This window comes from Suricata suricatta, chromosome 15 (genome assembly GCF_006229205.1).
Source record: "Suricata suricatta isolate VVHF042 chromosome 15, meerkat_22Aug2017_6uvM2_HiC, whole genome shotgun sequence".
Lineage (NCBI taxonomy): Eukaryota > Metazoa > Chordata > Mammalia > Carnivora > Herpestidae > Suricata > Suricata suricatta.
In genome coordinates, this window is record NC_043714.1 from 17,478,094 (window position 1) to 17,500,545 (window position 22,452).

General features: G+C 35.7%; 1 protein-coding gene across 1 annotated transcript in view; it reads left to right on the plus strand.

Annotated features, from left to right (window-relative positions):
• The window catches only part of PREX2 (phosphatidylinositol-3,4,5-trisphosphate dependent Rac exchange factor 2), a 299,116-nt gene that overhangs the window by 196,719 nt on the left and 79,945 nt on the right, over positions 1-22,452 (plus strand). The window contains exons 31-33 of the mRNA XM_029923458.1: positions 5,218-5,259; positions 10,866-11,083; positions 17,281-17,383. Coding sequence (XP_029779318.1) covers positions 5,218-5,259; positions 10,866-11,083; positions 17,281-17,383 — 363 coding nt within the window. The remainder of the gene's footprint in view (positions 1-5,217; positions 5,260-10,865; positions 11,084-17,280; positions 17,384-22,452) is intronic.

Below are 22,452 nucleotides of genomic sequence, written 5' to 3' on the forward strand. Positions count from 1 at the left end.
ATCATTTATAATACAGTAGTTACAATGACACTCCAAATGGATAAGCAAAGTAAAAAATCAGAACCCCAACTTCTATTTCATGTAATTAGACTTATACAGAAATTAGAAGGTTAAGTAACAACTAGTTAATCACCTAATTTCACAGCTATCTGAAGTGGCAATCATTATATAGCAGCTTATCTATGATACATTCAAGATAAATGATAGAATTTGTTACTTGCCCATAAGCTAAAACACAGCCTGCTTAATACCTTTCCTTAAATTCCACCTCTATACTACAATATACTTGAGATCCATGCAAAAAAGTAGCTACCTTTTATATAGGAAATGGATGATTAAGTCTTTGGTGTTGTAAAAGCAACTTCATTTAAACATAACCACCCCCACCACCAAAAAAAGAAGAGGAAAGAAAAAAAAAAGTAATGAAAATAATAAGGGAAAAACCCAAGACTCACTTCCTAGGGGGAAAAAAAAACAACAAAAAAATCCCAAAAAAACCATCATGTAATTTCTGTTTTCAAGTTTCCTCTTTGGAAGTGTTTGTCCAAGTTTATTGTTATTAACTACCATGGCATAGCTTACTCAACATCCTCTAATTGGTACAACCTACAGTTGGAGAAGCAATTCTTCAAGACAATTCTAGTGAGTCTGAATTCATGTTATGGCCAGAGTATTATGTAGGAATTTCTGAGGGTTTCCAAAAATGATTATAGTGAAACAAATGAAATGAGAAATGTGTTTAATTTTTTAAAATGCCTAATTCAGTGATTTTCTTCCCAATATTTCGACCAGTGGTTGGCAATGTCTGGAGGTAATTTTTTGGTTGTCACAATGGTGAGTATGGTACTGGCATCTAGTATGCAGAGGCCAAAGATGCTATTAAATGTTGTATGGTGTACAGCACTGTCCCTCACAACAAAAAATTATTTGGCCCAAAATATCAATAGAGCTAAGGTTGAGAAACCTGTACAGTAAATAAGTATATGCCTGCATTTGAGTTTTTATTCCTTGGTCGTTTGTGTGTCAGTTGGATACGGTAAATAGTATTCAGCAGAATTACAGCATAACCCCAGTCACTACCATTTGTTTTAGGGTGAACTAGAGAGAGTTCTGTACTTTGCTGACAAGGAGAGCTCTTAGACTGGATAGAGTGAGCCTGTAACATAACTCTCTTAGGCCTCCGTTTCTTCATTTACCAAGTGCCACAGATGTGTATATGTTCTGGGGTTACTAAGTTTTCCACCTAGAAATGTACTCAAATATAACACCTTAGATAGTGTTCAGAGATCAGTAGAAGGAAAAGTTTCTACAGATATGGGAACTCCAAATAAATCATGGCAATTCTACTGTGTGATGAAATCTCTTGTTTTTGACAGCTCGATTTCTTGGCTATATTTTTAGTTTATAGCTAAAAAGAATGACTACTTGTGACACACAACATCATATTTAATGAAAAGTATAAATTTAAAATCCCCCAAAAGAGTGAATAGCAAAAATTGTAAATATATTTTTAAAGGCTTCCAGGTTTAAAGGAATTTAAACATACATTTTACTGAGTGAAAGGTAGTATTTTTTTGTGGAATAAATGCCAATATCATAAAATTCTAGAAGTTGTAAATGCACTTGTTCTCATCATCTTTGAGGGGTTCTTTCCATATTATAATTTTGTTTAGAGTAAATGCAGTATCAAGAACAGAGAAATCTTTAAACCTTTTCTTGTTTTTTGAGGAGCTTTATCCTTAACATATAAACTTACTCTGATGCAAGATAAAATGCTTAATTTTTAATGATACTTATTTTTTTTTAAATCTTACATTTCTGGGGCACTCAAGTGGCTCAGTCAGTTGAGTGTCCAACTCATGATTTCAGGGCTATGGGATCAAGTCCACTGTCAGGCTCTGTGCTGAGCCCATGGAGACTGCTTAAAATTCTCTTTCTCTCCCTCAGCTCCTCTCCCTTGCTTGCTCTCTTGTGCACTTGCTCGCTCTCTCTCTCTCAAATAATTAATTAATTAATTAAAAATTTACATTTTCATCTTCAGTCCTCACCAGTTCATCATGAATTTATCCTATTCAACTTAAAGTAATTTTCATTCTCTTTCCCACCTGTCTTTATAATAGGGGATTGCTTGATGAAGGGTTATGTCGTGGCTAGAAATTGAACATAATGTCACCTTGCTAGAATTTCATGGCTTGTATAAGTAGCTGGGATAACCCCATTCTGATGTTCCTATAGGGGAGGAAAAAAGTAATCTTTTTATTTCTACCCTTTTAGGTTCTCTGGCTGGGATCCTATAAGTTAGTCAGAAAAAAAAATTAATAAGCAAAAGGCTTTATTTAGTATCTTTTACATTACATGGGAGCCTTTGTAAGGAAATGAAGACCAGAAAAAAATGGCTAAACATCAAACTAAGTTTGATGAACAGTAGAAAACATTGGGAAAAGTATGATGGGACAGAAGTCTATGAACAAAGGATAATAAACTGGGGAAACTTAGCAAGGCCTGTTCCAGTCAGTATCCCTCCGTGTTCTGAGATGAGGATGGTCTTTTCCTCCAGGGTTGGGAAGGCGCTTCTCACATGAGGGTTTTATGACCTGCTTCGGGGATGCAGCAGAGCCCTCTGCACACCTGCCTTTTTTCAAATTCCTTCATGTTGAAATTTTCAGTATGCCACATTGCCATATTTGGGGATAGTGTGTTCTGAACCTCATCATTCATTCATCTCTGATTTCAACATATCCTATCAAGTGTATATCAAATATGATATCAAAATATATAATTATATGATCTTTATATGGGAAACACTGTTACAGTGCCATTCCTAAACTACATCACACTGTCATTCATTCATACATGGCCTGCTGAACTAAGGGTAGAAGCGAGCGGAACAAACAGCAGACTCACTAGGGAGATAGATTCATTGTGCAGCGTCACAAAGATGATGCCTGTCTCCTGCTTAATCTCTATACTAAATTATGGTCTCCAGTTATCAGCCAACTTATGATATTTTTACTGGAGTAGCACACTCTGACATTGTGGTTTATAATAAGAAATATATACTGGTCTTTGTCCCCTTTCCTGGCAGGTTTTCTAAAGCTCTTGGAATTTCTTGTGATGAGAACAATAAAAGTATCTTTTATTATGTCAGTGAGGTGACTTTTGGAAAACCTTACTGATGGGGCTGGTTGCCAAGGAATCCAGCCCTGTGATTAGGGGGGCTGGAACTTTTGATCTCCCCTCCCCACTCCCTACCGAGGGGAGAGGGGCTGGGGATTTAGTTCAGTCAGCAATAACCAGTGATTTAATCAATCAAGCCCATGTAATGAAGCCTCCGTAAGATCCCAAAAGGACACAGTACTTTAAATAATTATCCAAGGCTTTTAATATATAACCCCTTTTATTGTTCTTACACAGACTCATGAAATAGATGAGATAGGTATTCTCATCACTTATGAATGAGCACAATGAAGTCAAAGTATGATTGGCCATTGAATGAGAGGAGGGTTAAGGGCACTGATTTCCTACACAGTCAAAAATCTGCATATAATTTTTGACTCCCCTCAAACCTAACTACTAATAGCTTACTGCTGACCAGAAGCCTTACTGTTATTATAAACATTCAGTTAATACATATTTTGTGTGTTATATGTATCAAATACTATATTCTTAAAATAAAGTAAACCTGAGGAAAGAAATGTTAAGAAAATCTTGAAGAAGAGAAAATACACTTACAGTACTGTACTGCATTTATTGAAAGAAATCCACATATGAGTGGACCTGTGCAGTTCAAACCTTTGTTATTCAAGGGTCAACTGCATTTTAGCAGTTTTCTGAATACACAAAGCTGGTACAGGGTCACTCCATAATCCACAGTGTCACTTTCCTTGTTTCATTGACCCTTAGTCAATCACAGTCCAGAAGCAGACGATCATCTTTCTGACTTATCATCAGAAGGTTAGTAGTAGGTTTACTCCATGTCACAGTGCCTACTTCACCTCATCATGTACGCACTTTACCATCTCACATTATCACAAGAAGTAGGTAAAGTACAGTACAGTAAGATATTTTGAGAAAGAGAGACCATATTCACATAACTTAATATAGACTATTGTAATTGTTCTATTTTATTATTAGCTCTTGTTGTTAATCTCTTACTGTGCCTAATTGTAAATTAAACTTTGTAATACATATGTGTGTACAGGAAAAAACATACTATACCTACGGTTCAGTACTATTTATGGTTTCAGGCACCCATTGGGGGGTCTTAGTCCATATCCCACATGGTTAAAGGGTGATGACTATAAGAGATGGTTCTTCTGACTCTTTCTCTTACTTTCCTGCCTCTGAAATTCTCTTGTTCTTATTATTTTCTTTGTAAAATGTAACATCCTCTCAAGTATTTCCTACATTTCTTATCAGTGTATTTTGTCACTCTGACTCTATTGTGAATCTGTCTCGAATAGGATGCAACCTAACCCGTTTTTATTTTCCATAATCTTGGACACCTAAAGAAGCTTTGAATGTTTTTATATTTCCTTATTGCAAGTAAGCTATTTACCAATTAGAAGTAAGCCAATGAGTATGAAGCTAATACACATCATTTATCAAACATTTGAGATTACTCTTATTTGGAGACGTGTTGGGAAGAAGAGTATTTGGACATGGTTAGTATTTTTCTGCAATTGAGGACAGTATCTTGATGTATACATAGGAAAAAGGGTCTGTATATAGAGAGATTATATAGATATATACTATAATTTACAAGGATAATATATATAATTAATTTCTAATCCTAATATATAATGCATAATAAATTATGTATGTTTATATATAAAGTTTATAAATACATATGTAGTATTTAAAAGTTTAAGTAACTAAAAAAATACTGTTTGAGAGCTTATTGATCAAGACCACAATCACTATAGGAGTTTAGAGAACACCAAGCAAACTATGGCACTTTAGGATGACTTACAAAGGTAGCATTATTTGAAGGGTATTTCACAGGCTAATTTAATTTGAAACTAGAAGAAATGTTGACATCTTGAGCAGTGGATAGAATTTATAGGCAGACAGGAAGAATAACATGTGAAATAAATGGGATTTTTACTATCTAATGGGGTAATACTGTGCTAATTTTTTTCTACAGAGTTAAAATGTGGTGTTAAAGAAAAAAAAAAAAGACTGAACAGCTAACTGTTCTGTTTTCTTCTTGTGCAGAGGTGAAGTGTAGAATACTCCTGGCTCTTCTTGAATATTCAGGTAATACTTCTCATTATTTTTACTATTTGAAATTATTGTGGCTCATGACCTTAGAAGTCTCATGATATCAATGCCCTCAACAAATTAGATGGAAACATGATCCTTACTCTTTCTAAAGCCTTGGAAAGATTTTTTTACAAATACTTATTTTTAGTAAAAGCAAAACATGCTCATCATCAATTATAGTACAAACATGGAAATGTATATAAATATATATTCAACTAAAAATAGAGCTAAACTATAATCCAGCAAGTTTATTATTAGATATTTAACCAAAGGATGCAAAAATACAGATTCTAAGGGATACATGCACCCCAGTGCTTATAGCAGCATTATCAACAGTAGCCGAATTATGAAGAGAGCCCAATTGTCCATCAAGTAATGAATGGATAAAGAAGATGTAGTATATATACACAATGGAATGTTAGTAATCCAAAAGAATCTTGCCATTTGCGATGATGTGGATAGAGCTAGAAAGTACTTTGCTGAGAGAAATAAGTCACTCAGAGAAAGACAAAAACAAATACCATATGATTTCACTCATGTGGAATTCAAGAAACAAAACAGGTGAACATATCGGAAGTGGGGAAGAGAAGAGAGAGAAACAAACCACAGGAGACTCTTACTGAAAGAGAACAAACTGAAGGCTGATGGAGGGAGGTGGGAGGGGGATGGGCTAGATGGGTGAGGGGTATTAAGGAGGGCAGTTGTGATGAGCGCTTGCCATTGTATGTAAGTGATGAATCACTGAATTCTACTCCTGAAACCAACATAGTACTATATGTTAACTAAATAACATTTAAACTTAAAAAAAGGAAAAAAAAATACAAATCTCAAAATATATATATATTTAAGTTATATATATTTATTTAATTTTAATTTTTATATATATGTATACACAGAATATTATTAAAAAGGAGGAAGGAAGCAGGTCTTGGTAAAGTTAATTGTGCAAATGGGATTTATTGTGAAACATCTAACTTTGGTTTATGAACAAGAGGTAGGTGGGCTAGATTCAAGGGGTGAAGAAGTGGACTGTACTTAGGAGAAGGAGTCTTTTACAATCTTTCATACCTAGAAAATTTAAATTATAAGTGAATGAATGAGTCAAGTTAACCAGAGAGCTTTTTTTTGTTTGTTTGTTGGCTGGTTTTTCTGTTTTTTGACTGAGTAATAATAACAAAATATCTTAGTTTTACTAATAACAGCACAGTTGACAGACCTCATATTTATGGATTTCTTGGGTCCTGACAATCACTCTATGAAAATGGTATTATTTTTCCATAGGTTTAAAGGTGAAAAAATTAATGTTCAGGCTAATTAATAATAACTACTAAATGGTATCATTCAATACATATTTTTGAGCATCTGGAAGATTAGATGCCTTATTGAGTAATTGCATTAATAGTAAGTGGCAGATGAAATTCAAATTTAGTTATGCTACTTCCAGAAATGGTCCTGGAACACATTGCTTTATTCATTAGCATTCAAATGGCTGTTCTTGTAGATCCTTCTTTTGATTTCAGTTTAATTTTTCTATTCCCATCATCATTCTGCTTTTTCTTACTTTATTTACTCACCCCTTCTTTCCCCTTATACATAGGGTAGCATCAGAATGCAGCCAAATTACTCCATATTGTTGGCTACAGAATTATGCTCTCCATTTGTAAAGGGAGATTAGATTGTGTCTGCTAGATACTGTCTTTAACTCACCTTTATTCCTATCCTTCTCTCTCTCTCTCTTTTTCTTTCCCTCTCTGTCTCTGTCTCTGTCTCTCTCTCTAATCTCTCTTTTATTTCTTTGTTGTTACTTTTTTTCTTTAATTTATTTTCCCTGCAGTCTCAGAATAATGACTAGGGTTACTTGTGTGTCTAGAAACCATCTCATTCTTTTTTAGACCAGCTATGGAATTTGAGCTTTTTAAACAGTGGAGAGTAAATGAAGTGTTACTATTTTAAAACATGTTTGTAGAAGGTGATTTTAAGTAGGTGCTTAAATACTGGAATGAAACGGAAGCCTTTGATAAGTAAAACATTCATTTGTTTCGAGCATATTCCCACTACAAGAGAATTCTTACTCTGCGAAAGCAATAAACAAACTGTCACCAAAAAAACAGCTCTCCGTGCCTTTCTTCTTTTGCCAGAAGCTAGAAGCAGCTGTTGTTGTTCTTCCTGTAGTTCTTATTGATAAAAATGAGGAATAAGAATAGTTTTGGGAAGGATGGACACTTGTGAATTTTGAACAGCTGCATAATTATAAGAAAAGACCTATCGGGTTTTGCTGAGAGTTTGCTTATTTGGTGTCTTTGTTCATCATGTGGTTTCTTACCCATTTAGCAATAGAACTGAGCTCCACTCAGTGCCAGACACCCTGCTAGATGCTGGAGAAAAGAAGAATCACAATAATCATGCTGTGCAATTTCACTTCAATAAGTGCTTTATCTCGTTTATCTTTATTGTAGGTCTGAAAAATAGAAATACTCATAGTATATATTGGAATCTGATACCTAGGGTTATAAGGTTTAAAATGGGTGTAATGGGTAGATGAAATCAGATTATTTATCTTTACGTTTATGAGCATAATTCACATTATATGCCACTTCCCCTGGTCTTGATGTACTGATGGTCTCTTGGGGAACCCAAACGTGTAAACAGACTCACAGTGCTGAGTAATTGGCCATCTTGTACAGGGATGCCTCCAGGCCTATGGTGGCAGATCAAGAAGTACAGGATACTTACTGAAAGACAGGAGAAATTTCACCAGGGCAGATAATATTTCTTAAGTTCAATGGGTCTTAGTAGCTCAAGGAATTGACTTTTAAGGATGACTTAAAGTTTGCTGATGGAAAGAGTGGGGAAGTGTCCACAACCAGAGGGTCAAAAACTGTGAGCTTTAAGAGCATTTATAAGGGCATTTAGCATTTGAGGAATCTGGGCAATAGTGTGGCTCAAAGAGGAGAGGTCTATACAGCCAGGATCCTGGCTGCTTTCAGAGACATTGATTTTTTGTATTCTCACAACAAGCCTGTGAAGATTGTTGCTGGTGTAGAGATGATTGGACGGAAGTAATGCATTTATAAGCTGTCAACATAACTTGAGAATAGATAGATTGCAAAGACCCCTTTCTGCCACTCTGAGTTTTCTACCATTGTTACTCACCAGGAAACGATAATGTGTAAAAGTTACGCGAAAATCTCAATATGATGTGATATTGAAGTTTATGCAAACAAGCCATTTACCTATTTGAAAATAGTAAACTGAAAATCACCTCATGAAATAGTAAGCATTTATAAGATATTTTTTATTTAAAACTATGTTGGTTTGAAATTTAAATGGCCTTTTGGTCCAAGGACATCTTGCATGTCAACTTCTGTTACTGTTCTGTGAGCACAGACATGGCCAAGGCCTCAACTTGGATGTCTTCATACCCCTGGTAATTGGAGCCATGTTTAATTCCTGTGCTGTATTCAGTGTGAGAAGTTTGAATTAATGAACAAATACAACTTTGTGTGATCATTATCGGATTTGATAATCAGGTTCAATGAAAAATTTATTTTGCTTTAAATGTACAGTATAGTAGCGGAGTGTAGAATAAACATCTAAGTATTCTTTCTAAGTTTAAAAAAGGGAAAAAATTTGAGCATATCTTCTCAAAAGCAACTTGAAGATAATTATTTCTCCTAGTGACAAAGTTATTAACCCTTGTGATCTTTTCTAAAGTTCTCAGTGGAACTGAATCCTTCCTTCCCTCAACGTCAGCTTTCCATTCTTCATATAAAGCATTTCTTTCCAACTCAATTTTTATTATGAAATTATTCTCAGGTTATAGGTGGGAGCATTCCTGCTAAAATTACTGGAGTATTTTTTTAATTTCCCAGATTTTCTGCTTTGCTATAGGACAACAGAAAAACAAAGCAAGAATGTACAAGAAAATATATAGGGCAATTTTATGTGGTTTCAGTCTTGAACTTAGTACTGCAGCTGCACATTTTAGCTACCAAGCTATCTGAATTGTCCTTCGAGGTTAAACTAAATCCAGGCATTTCAAGAAGTCAGAGAATGAACTCATACATTTCCATTCCACTTAATTTGTTTGTTAGTTGCTCTACTGGTTCATCATTTTCATTTATTAATTTAGTAAATAGTTGTTGAATGTCTACACTTTGTTAGAAATTGTGCAAAAGAATATAGATGTTTTGCTTTTCTCTTAATTGAGGCTTGGACAGTGTTTCTCCAGTTTAGCTGTATCATAGTTACCTGTAAAACACTCCTTTCCATCTATTTGAATGAGACACATGGTATATAATTACTTAAGGGAAACGTCTTACATATGTTGTTGATTAACTTAATAAGTTGAACCATAGGGAATTGCTATATTCGACCATTTTGACCTTGTAAAGCAGCAAGTTTGTATAGTAAAGGAATATTTTCATTACAAAATTAAATATTTTAAATATTCAATCCTTTTTCTAATAAAAATTTTAAGAGTAACTTTTACTAATAGTGAATGTAGGCAACACAGCAATTACATTTTGTGTTCACATGCCTTTGATAGTTATTAAAAACATGATCACTGTTCTTGGTAAACAACTTAAAAATCATGCCTTTTATCAATAAAGCAAGAACTCATTTCCAAACAATGGCAACATTTATATCTATGTTTTACAGTAGTTGACAATGCTTCTTCGTTTCAAAAAACTCTGAACCCTTCAGATATTCACTACACTTTTAAGAATATGAGCATTTTTACTTTTATTATTCTTCTAGTATAAGTGATTTTTCAATGCACAGAATGTATGGCTTATATTTACATAAGTTCATGGAGTTTGTATGTGTCCAGACACCCAAAGGAGTGAGTCTCTGTGATTAGGTTCTCAGAGGCAAGCTTTTTCCACTTGGAAAAAAACAGAGGCCCCCAGAGCAGTAAGGCAAAAGGTAAACATACCTTCAGTGTGGTCCATCAAAAATCCAACCAACTGCGGAATAAGAATCCTGGTGAAAATCTATGTATGTTAAACCTGTAAATACATTGCTTATTTCAAAGGAATATAAGAATTTATAAACTGGACATGTTTACAACTCATGAAGTTTAAGAGGTAAATCCAAGAGATCCAGATCTGCTTATTGTATAAATAATCAGACATCAATACTCTTCTCTCCATGTGCATTTCATGTTAACAAAAGTAGATCATTTAAAAAATTAGGTATTACTTACATTCCAGTTTTCATTTGCCAGCACACACTGAAAAAACTGGCCTTTGAATTTCCTTAGGAAGTATCATCACACAAATACAAATTGTGTTCTATCAGAAAAAAATGTCAATAACCTTTTTCCCCTTGGGTTTTATAGAACAATTCAAACACTGCAAAATAAAGTATCAGTTAAGAAAAGCTATTTCAATGGTTTAAAAAATTTCTGGCATTTAATATTTTCTAAAAAGCATATTGCTTAAGTGTATGCCCAGTAGTAGAGCTCGATTCACATTTTTCACATGGGGTGAGTTTAGTGAAAGGATGAAATAACAGCAAATATAAATGCTTAATGAATTGGTTTTATTCACCTGTGACATTTTTCTAAACTGTCTTTATTTTCTCCTGGATTACAGACAGCGAGACACAGCTCCGAAGAGACATGGTCTTCTGTCAGAGTCTTGTGGCCACAGTCTGTGCCTTCTCTGAGCAGCTCATGGCAGCCTTAAACCAGATGTTCGACAACAGCAAAGACAATGAGATGGACACCGGGGAAGCCAGCAGAAGGTGGCTGGACCAGATAGCGAACGCAGGTGTCCTTTTTCACTTTCAGTCACTCCTGTCACCAAACTTGGTAAGGAATCACAATGCCTCTCACTGTCTGTGGTAACTGTAACACACCTCGTAGCATGTTCCCCAAATAAGAAGTGGTTATTCATTATGTATTAGCACTCAGTCAGCTACTTTAAAAGAGTGCATTTTTCCACAGGCAAATGTGGTTTTAGTAAGTATGTAGAAGGTATGCCTTCTTTTCGGATTTTTATTTATTCTCAGGCTGCTGAGAAAGCCTCCATCTGTTACTAACTGCTGTACCCCTTAGCACTGACAGAAGGATCATCAGAGGAAAGAGGGTCTTTCTGCTGTGGTTCCTTATTTCCAGTCCAGGAGAAATAGCCTGCCATGAAACCCACGCTCCCATTGAGGCTAATATTCTAGATCCTGCTTGATAGACAAGATCTGACAACTCACATGCCTTACTTTCAGGCAATCTGTTTAAAAATTCTGCATATTAAATGATTTTATTTTCTTCTTTTGTATCATGTTTGTCCTGTTCACTCTAAGAACACTGCCTTAATTATTGTAGAATATTCCATATTTATGCATCCATTTCCCACAGTGCGTACAAAGAAAGCATCAAAATATTTGATAAATTAAAGTAGTCTTTTAACGTATACTTTCTGTGGTTCTGATAGTTGTCATGATGTTTAAAGGTAAATATGTTCACTCTTACATATAAGCTGAAGGTGTTCATTAAATAGAATTGTGATTTTAAATGTGAGATCCTGTGTCACCTATTAAAGTACACATAGAATATGTGGCTACCAAGTAACATGGTTGAGGTTTTAAACAAATGTATGTGAATTTATGTATCAAAATCTTTTTCTTCAATGATAATGAATATAGGGAGGTAATTGCAGTAATGCACAGTCATAGAAGGTTCTGGAATGATAAGGTAAGGAAGTCCACCTGAGTGTACTTCAAAGTAACAAAATTAGATTCTTTTGAAAAGATTCTATACACTCCATGTGGGTGATCAATTTCTTATTTGGTTGCTAATAAAACTAAGAAAGATTTAACTAATGAAAATTTTGAAGTAAGGCACATTGGGAAATGTTTAAAAACAAAATAAATGTTAATCATTTCCTATCAAATAGAAATGACATTAAGAAAGGAAGCCTACTTCCTAACACATGGTAGCATTAAGTGTTTGTTAAATGGGTGGATGAATGAGGCTTCATTTCTGTTCTACTCTTCCTCTAAAACTGCCATTGTTCCATCAAGTGCTAATACTTTTACTTTAAATTTGATTTTGTTTGAAATCCCAAGGAATGGGAGAAAATATTTATAACTTATATATCCAGACTCTAGGAAGAATTCTTTTTTATTGTTTTTTAAATTTATTTTGAGGTTGAGACAGAGAGAGCACAAGCAGGGGAAGGGCAGAGAAGAGACAGAATCCCAAGCAGGCTCCACACATGTCCGTGCAGAGCCCAATGGGGGCTCACAAACTGTGAGATCATGACCTGAGCTGAGATCAAAAGTCAGACACTTAACCAGTGGAGCTACCCAGGTGCCCCAAGACCCTATAATGAATTCTTAACACTTAATAGAAAGACAACTCGATTAAAAGAGCAAACAAAGGATTTGAATAGGTGTTTCTCGAAAGAAGATACAAAATGGCCAGAAAGCACATGAAAAGATGATCCACATGATTTAGCCATTGTGGAAATGCAACTGAAAACTACAATAAGATACTAGGACACTTGTGACGTGGGTGGCTATAATCCAAAAGACAATCACAAGTGTTGGTAAGGAGAAACTATAACCCTCATACATTGCTGGTGGGAGTGTAAAATAGTGCAGCCATTTAAAAAAAATTTCCATGTATTTTTTATTTGAATATAGTTGACACACAATGTTATATTAGTTTCAGGTGTACAACATAATGATCCAACTTCTCTATATGTTGTGCTGCCCACACCACAAGTGACACAACTGTCGCCATACAACACTATTACAGTACTACTGACTGAACTCCCTATGCTATGCCTTCTATTTTTTCTTATGCTGTACCTTTTATTCCTATGACTTATTATTCCACAACTAGAAGTCTATGTCTCCTATGTCCCTTTATCCCTTTTGCCCATCCCACCACCCCCTTCTCTCTCAGTTTGTTCTGGTATGTATAGGCCTGATTTGTCTTTTGTTTGTTTATTCATTTGTTTTGTTCTTTAGATTCCACATATCACTTGGTATTTGTCTTTCTCAATCTGACTTATTTCACATAGCATTATATCCCCTAGGTCCATCCATGTTGTCATGAATGACAACATCTCACCTTTTTTATTGCTGAGTAGTATGTGTGTGTGTGTGTGTGTGTGTGTGTGTGTGTGTGTGTGTGACAGAGAGAGAGGGAGAGGGAGAAGTGATGCGTCATATCTTCCTTATCCATTTGTTGTTGATGGACACTGAAGTCAGTGCAACCATTTTGGAAAAACGTATAGCACATCTTCAAAATGTTAAACATAGAATTCCCATATTACCCAGAAATTCTACTCCTGTATAATAATATCCAAGAAAAATGAAAACTTTTATTTTCACAAAAACTTGTATACAAATATTCTCAGGCTACAACATGAAAATATTATGCTAAGTAAAATAAGCCAGCTGCAAAAGATACATATTATTTGAGTCCATTATTCTGTAATATGTGAAATAGGCAAATTTCAGAGACTGAAAGTAGGCTAATGATTGCCTAGAGCTCAGGACTGGGGGAAAGGATAGCGGGAGTGAATGCTAATGGGTACTGAGTTTCTTTGTGCAGTGGTGCAAATATTCTCAAATTAGACTGTGGTCCAACTTCAGCTCAGGTCATGATCTCACATTCGTTGGTTTAAGCCCGGCATCAGGTTATGTGCTGACAGCTCAGAACCCGGAGCCTGCTTTAGATTCTGTATCTCCCTCTCTCTCTGCCCCTCCCACTCATCCTCTGTCACTCTCTCTCTCAAAAATAAATAAAACATTTTTTTAAAAAACCCTTAAAATTAGACTATGGTGATAGTTATACAACTCTGTGTGCGCCCTAAAAGCCCTGAGCTTACACACTTTAAGGGGGGGGCTCTTTTTTTTTTTTAATGTTTTATTTATTTTTGATACAGAGAGAGGCAGAGCATGAGAGGGGGAGGGGCAGAGAGAGAAGGAGACACAGAACCAGAAGCAGGCTCCAGGCTCTGAGCTAGCTGTCAGCACAGAGCCTGACGCGGGGCTAGAACCCACGAATGTGAGATCTGACCTGAGCCGAAGGCGGAGGCTTAACCGACTGAGCCACCCAGGCGCCCCTAGGGGGCTCTTATAGTATGTGAATTATATTTTTTTCCTTAGTCTTTTGAAACCCTTAACTTTGTAGAATTGATTTAAAAATATCCAAAGTTTGCTTTAAAAAAGTCAAAGAAACCCATATTTTTTCCGTCACTGTAAGAAGTGCCTAAAAGCCTTCTAGGAATGTAAAAAATTCTCTGGGAGCTGCCTGCACCGCAGTCAGTGTGTCTGCCCGACCCCGGGCTCCGCACACAGTCTGTTGGACACTAGCAGTCTGCATGTCCCCAGGCTCTGAGCACCGTCCGTGGGACACTGGCAGTCTGCGTGTCCCCGGGCTCTGAGCACAGTCGTGGGACACTGCAGTCTGCGTGTCCCCGGGCTCTGAGCACCGTCCGTGGGACACCAGCAGTCTGCGTGCCCCTGGGCTATGAGCACAGTATGTGGGACACCAGCAGTCTGCGTGCCCCTGGGCTCTGAGCACAATTCGTGGTCACTCACATATCACTTTAGCCACATCTGCTAGAGCATCAGGGCTTGCACTGTGCAGTCAGAGGACTGCCTGTTTGGGACATTTTTTTCCTTGTGTATGTTCTTCTCAGTTGGGAAAATGCTGATGCTTCAGCCCTGTCCTTCCAGTTCCAAGTTTGTGGCATACTTTTGCTGCTTCAAAGGACTTTAAAAATTAACAGTTTACTAAAATAAACATTTATCCAGCACTTACTGTGTACCATACACTTTATTAAGTACCAAACCAAGGTGCAAAAGTGATATTTCTCTTAACTTTTTGCTTTCCATGCTGTACATCTTTGGTTGGGATCTGGAGTTTGATTTAGTGATTCTTTTTCACACAGTGGACTATCTCCTTCACCCTGTACTCATGCTGCGCCCCCCCCACAAATGGCTGTATGCTTACACCAACTTTTTAAAATGTGTATGTCTTGTTAAAATCATTATTTAATTTATTTCCTCAGTACTACTTTAGTACGACTCATTTGGTGTGGACATTTCATGTTTTAAACCATATTTACCGAAAATACAACATACCTATAGAAAACTACATGAGTACAAAGCCTAATGAAATGGAAGTATTTAAAGCACAAATTCTTATAACTGCCACAAGTGTTATCATTCTTTGAGCTCTTTTTTATTTTCTGGCACCTCAAGATATTCTGTACTTTCTCTGGCCTGGGCTTGAAACTAGCTATTTCTACAAAGATTTCTGGTTTATTTGGGGGAAAATAGCATTTATAAGCTGAGATTTGGGGAACAGCTGTGATCATCACTACTGGGGTATTATTGCTTTCTCAAACAAGATAATCTTTTTTTTTTAGGATACATGCTGCCAAAGTGAGCACAAGATAATCTTTTTTAAAAAATGTTTTGAAGTACAGAAAAAATATAATGGTCTTTCCACACTTTTAGAGACATGTAATTTGGAGAATTATGATGATGAATATCACAACTATGTAAAAATTTACAGTAGAAAGTACCTGATGAAAAATATGTAGTAACTGATGAGTAATATTAGGTAGATATCGAGGTATGAGGAACAAATTTTACACTTCACCACCCACCAAATTTTAGTCTAGCTGCTACCCCCAACTGAAGTTTGCCTTTATTTGTAGTAGTTACCAGACATATTTCCAAAATCTTTTTAGTTCTTCATGAGTTTTGTGAATATTGGTTGGTAGTGGAGAACACAGAGTGTCAATACTAAAATGCTGTAAAAACGATTTAATATCCCTAATGTCATAACTGACAGCCTGCCTAGGAGTCATTTCTATAGAAAACAAGGTATAATATCAAATGAGCATTGAAATCATCATAAAGGTGTCATTTTGTACAATCAAGATATGAACTATTTGTATTACAAATCATTCAATCCTAATGACTTTGGAATGTGAGATTGAGTTCTTTATTGTGATCAGATTTTGAATTTTTATTATTTTGTGTTAAAAAGTTGATTTACATAACAAACAAAATGACTTTATGAAGAGTTCTGTTTCACTCTGTAAACAGTTCCTGTTCTTCTTATTCATGGATAACAACTCCTTATGTCTTAAAACACATTAATAATGATTTCTTTTGAAAAAAAATCATTATTTAAAAGGATAGTTGATAGTCTTGAGACAAATGTTACCTTTAAAAGATAAACTGTGTATGATAAGGCTAAATTTCTTTCAGGAGGAAATTAATAAAAGACTCTAGATCGTGCACAAAACACTAACCAAAAGGCCAGAATGTAGTATTAGAAATTTAATATTGCTGCAGAACTTGTTACCACATCAGGGCCTTACCTACCTCAGCTGTAGAATAATGTGCTCTTAGAATGAAAGGAATGGTAAAATCAAATTAGATTTCATAGTCATAAGACTCTATATTCAGGAAGGCCTCAGAAAGGCAAGTGAAATAAAAACGATTCTTGTCCCCAAGCTCTTTGGAAGAAAAATCACTGCATACATGCAAATTGCTTTCATCACCACTCTACGGGGTTGCAAAATGAATAATGCATAGGTTGTCTTATTGCAAAACAGGATGGAAACTGTGCACAGTGGCTTTTTAATAAAACAATATTCCTGCCTTTTAGCTGTTACATTTTTAAGATTATAGAAGTTTAGAGGCAGATAGCATGCTTATTGTATTATTTACACATTTGTTTGTAAATAATAAAAATCAACACAGTTTGAATCTAGCTCCAAAATAGACTGAAAAGTTGTGTAGAACCATTTAAATAGTATGGAAAAGGAAAAATATGAAACTATTAAAGAGAGTTGTAACTTTGAGGGATTTGTTAATTTCATTGTGGGCAGTAAATTCTTAGATAAGTGTTGATAATTTGGTTTGCATGTAAATACAACACAAATGAAGCTAAGTTTTGGTCTGGAAATGTGGTGTGATGAGATGTTCTATCCTTTGCAATCCAATCATATCTTCTATTTTCTTTCTTTCTAGACAGATGAACAAGCCATGTTAGAAGATACACTGGTTGCACTATTTGATTTGGAAAAAGTTTCTTTTTACTTTAAACCATCAGAAGAGGAGCCACTGGTTGCAAGTAAGTAGTTGAATGTTTCATAGAATTTCTTTGACATCAAACAACGACATATTGCATACGTTTGATACCAGCATATTTGACAGTTCAAATTGTTTTATATAAGATATTATGTTTAGGGTAAAATAAATAATAACCAATTGTTAAAGTGATGGAAAATATACATAATTTGAATCTACAGGTAATTCTGCACTTTTATTTTTATCTATTAGTTTGGCCTTCAAAACTTTTCTTGAGTGTATGCATCAAATTTTGTACTATAGTCAGTGTTTTCTTTTTTTTTCTGTTATTATGGCACAATATACATGCCATAAAGTTTGTCATTTCACCAATTTACAGATATTAAGTACCTTCTCAGTGTTGTACAACCATGTCCACCACCCAGCCCCAGAACTCTTTCATCCTAGATCTAAACAGAAACTCCATACTCATTAACCAGTAACTCCCCATTCTTACTCCTCCAGTCCATGGTAACCTCTGTTCCACCTCTGTCTCTCTGCAGGTGCCTATACTTGGTGCTTTATATAAGTGGGAATGTTGAATATTTGTCCTTTTTGCTGCTTTTTTCATGTCAGTTTTTCTTAAATGAAAGGACTGCCCTAATACAACTCACTATCGTGGCTAAACTCTGTGACCTCTGAGCCTTTTACAGAAATATATTGCAATTATATAACAAAACTGATTGAACTGAGTTTTCACTCCTCATCTTCAGTTGATCCTGTAGAGAATAATTAGCAGGCAATGACTACAAGTATTTACAGCCATGAAGAAAGAGAGGAAACCTAAGTTATTTTCACATTATGTAAAGTTTAGATCCAAACCAATTGAGAAAAACATAATTATTTGAATTGGCAATAATTGAAAAAAATCTATAATTTAATCCTGAAGGTATATATACATTTTCTACATTTTTCCTAGCTTAATGATGAAAATTGAAAATCATTACATTTGAGTGTCAAATTTTAATATGTACAAATATAATTACATTAACTATTGATTCATTTATTCATCCTGTACAATTTCCAAGATGGCTAACCCTTTTCAAGTGCCTGGAATGAAAAAGGTAGTATTTTATTCAAGGAAATAAATGAACAAACATCAATTAAGCGTATATAGTCAATAAGCAAAATGGTTTTATGGTTACAAGAATAGAAGGAAAAACAAACCTGGTGTGAGGAATGAAGGAGAGAATTTCAACAGAACATAGTTGTAACTAATGTTGCAAATATGTTGCTTTATGAATTGAATTGAAGGATTGAAAAGTATCCCTTTGATTTAGCATTTGCCATCATTAAGCCAAACAAAGGGAATATTTTAGAACATACAATCAGAGAAATAGAAATATTTGGGTTTAATGTCTATCTTTTAGATGCTGCAAGTTATCATTACTTCTCTACCATTTCAACGTTGTCATAAATAGGTTTAAAATGTATCTACCAACTCAAGAAATCTTTAGCAGTTTACTTTTCTATCTCTTGTTTTTTCATAAATGTGAGGATTCTATGTATAAGGTAGAAGGTATAAGCTTCTTCAGGAGTGAGAAAGATTTTTATTTATTTTCTTTTTTTAATTTAATGTTTATTTTTGAGAGAGAGAGAGAGAGAGAGAGAGAGAGTCAGAGCACAAGCAGAAGAGGGGCAGAGAGAAAGGGAGACAGAATGTGAAGCAGGTTCCAAGCTCTGAGCTGTCAGCACAGAGCCCAACACCGGGTTCCAACTCATGAACCGTGAGATCATGACCTAAGCTGAAGTCGGTCGCTTAACCGACTGAGCCACCCAGGCTCCCCTTACTTATTTTCATATTTCTAATGTCTATTATGATAAATAGGGACCCAATAAACATTCATTTAACCCATGATCTGATTTAGGAATTGATAAATAAGCATCATACATTCATCAAAACTTTCTTAAATACCTACTTACGGCCAAGCACTATTCTAGGAGTTGGATACAGCAGAGTACTAAACAAACGTATCCCTCCTGGACCTGATAATTCAAGTGGGGAGAGATAGATAATCAAGATTAATAAGTTAATTTGATAATAAACTAGAAGAAATCATATGAATGTATGAAGAGAAATAGAAGAGAACAAAGGATAACAATGAAAAGGCAGGTGAGAGGTTGCAGATTTTTAACAAGCGAGGAAAGCCTTACCTAAAAGGAGAGCAAAGACCTGAAGGGGCAAAGGGATATTTGGGAAAGGGTGTTCCAGACTCTGACATGGGAACAGGTGTCATATGCTCTTGGGGTAGCAAAGAGCCCCCCATGGCTGGCAGGGCATGAGGCCAGACCACTGAAAGAACCTCGCATTTCTAATGAAGCCACGGAGCAGAGGACAGCCTGATCTGGCCTTCCGGTTGAAAGCTGCCTTAGGCTGCAGTGTTGAATAAAGCATCACTGGGGACAAGGACAGTAGCAGAGCGACCAGTGAGGAAGCTACTTCAGTGACCCAGGTTGAAAGATGATGGTGAATTGACCTTAAGGGTAGCTGTGAAGATGATAGAAGTGGTTATGTGTTAAATTATGAAGGTACAGAGAACAGACTTTTATTAAACTTTCATCTTCACTGATAAATGAGAGAGGAGAACATGAATTACAATGTTAAGGATTTGGATTATAATCAAGGGAAAACTCGGTAAAAGAGATTAATTGATGAGGATAATATTACTTGAACAAATTATATGGTCTTCTATGGGCATATATAAAATAGAATATACTTTGATTTACTTTAATCATGTGGGCATGAGTTTGCCAAAGGCAGAGAAACTCATTTTCACAACATCAGCCTTTGTTGTTGTTTTTTCTTTTAAATTTTGCCTCAGGAGCCATTAGCTCACAGGAGTACTGTTTTCCTTGGTTCAGATATTCACATTACTGGTGAATGGTCTGTTGAACAAGCAGGCAGGGGACCCATGCTATAAGCTTGATAAAATATTTACTTATTGCATAGCCACCATGAGAGATTTAATTCAGCATACTGAAAAATAGTATAAATATCAGAGATAATGAAGACCATGTAAGTTATAGGAACCTATAAAAGTGCACATCTGTGACAAACTTAAACATTCATATAATTCGTATATATTTTTATGAATGTCCCCAAAGCATAACCTCAACTTCTGAAAACAGATCCCTAGGGCAAGGTCAGTTTCAATGCTGCTAATATATATTCGAAGCAAGTCACTAACAATGACGATAGGAATATAGTTATCCTTTTAAATTGATTCAGGAAAGAAGAGACTTTTTCAATACCCAGTGTCATCACATCTTATTTAAGTGGTATAAGGCAATGAGCGCTTTATTATTAATTGCATGTGATTTGATCTTTCTGTAAGGTTAGAAACAGAGGAGTCAGATGGACATTTAATTTGCATCACTGTAGTGCAGACTAGTTTGGCTCTATGTCTTTGAGGGAAATACTGAGCACAGAAGGGAAGAAACGTGAAGCTAGAAAGAGAACACTGGGGGGCGCCTGGGTGGCTCAGCCAGGTAAGCGTCTGGCTCCTGCTCAGGTCACGATCTCACAGTTCATGGGTTCAAGCCCCACACTGGGCTCTGTGCTGACAGCTCAAAACCTGGAATCTGCTTCAGATTCTGTTTCTCCCTCCGTCTCTGCCCCTCCCCCACTCATGCTCTGTCTCTGTCTCAAAAAAAAAATAAACTATAAAATAATTTAAAAATAATAAAGAGAATACTGGCTTTGAAGATAAGAAACTTGAGTTCCAAACCTGCGTGACTCTCATCCACAAATATGAGAGTACTAGCTCTCCCTGACTCATAGGGTCATGAGCCTTAAATAAGAGAATAGATTTGAAAGTCCCTAGCCTTGAGATTGCTTTCTCTCTCTGTCTCAAAAATAAATAAACATTTAAAAAATTTTAATGAAAATTTAAAACAGGTGTGCTTGGGTGGTTCAGTCCATCAAGTGGCTGACTTTGGCTCAGGTCAAGATTTGCAGCCTGTGAGTTCAAGCCCCATGTCGGGTTCTGTCCTAACAGCTCAGAACCTGGAGCCTGCTTCTGATTCTGTGTCTCCCTCTCCCTGCCCCTCGCCCACTTGAACTCCCTCTCTCTCTCTCTCTCTCTCTCTCTCTCTCTCTCAAAAATAAATAAACATTAAAAAAATAAAAAAAAATGAAAGTCCCTAACATTATATGAGGCTCATGGTAGTAGTATTCAGTAAATATTTGAATCCATTCTCCTCAGTTTATTACTCTGTATTCTTTTTAAAGAGCTATGTTTAGCATTACTTATAGTTGTATTTTGCATTCAAGAATGATGAGATTCTAAAGACATAGGGCTTGCCAAGCAATTTGAACTCAAATGTCTGGATTGAAGACATTTTCTTTTCCTTTAAGAAATATTAGGTATATACACCATGCTAACTGCTGAACTAAATTCCAGAGATACAGTAATGACTAAATAAAAGACCCCATTGGCAAATCCTAAGAGGGACTTATGAGGGAAAGATCGCAAAGAATGCAAGGTGCCAAAGACACCACTATAAACATGAATTCTAGGGAGAACACAATGACTCTAAACCCACATTTTTCGATAATAACATGGAATGTAAATGGACTGAATGCTCCAAGCAAACGACACAGTGTAGCAGAATGGATCAAAAAACAAAACCCATCTATTTGCTGTCTACAGGAGACGCATTTTCGACCAGAAGACACCTACAGGTTGAAAGTAAAGGGATGGAGAAATATCTATCAGGCAACTGGAAGCCAAAAGAAAGCTGGAGTAGCCATACTAATATCAGACAAACTGGACTTTAAAGTAAAGGCAGTAACAAGAGATGAAGAAGGACATTATATAATAATTACAGGATCTCTCCATCAGGAAGAGCTAACAATTATAAATATCTATGCACCAAATTTGGGAGCGCCCAAATACATAAAACAATTAATCACAGAAAGAACAATATTATTGACAAAAATGTGCTAATTGCAGGGGACTTTAATACTCCATTGACAGCAATGGATAGATCAACCAGACAGAAAATCACTAAGGAAACAATGGACCTGAACGACACATTGGAAGAGATGGAACTGATAGATATATTTAGAAC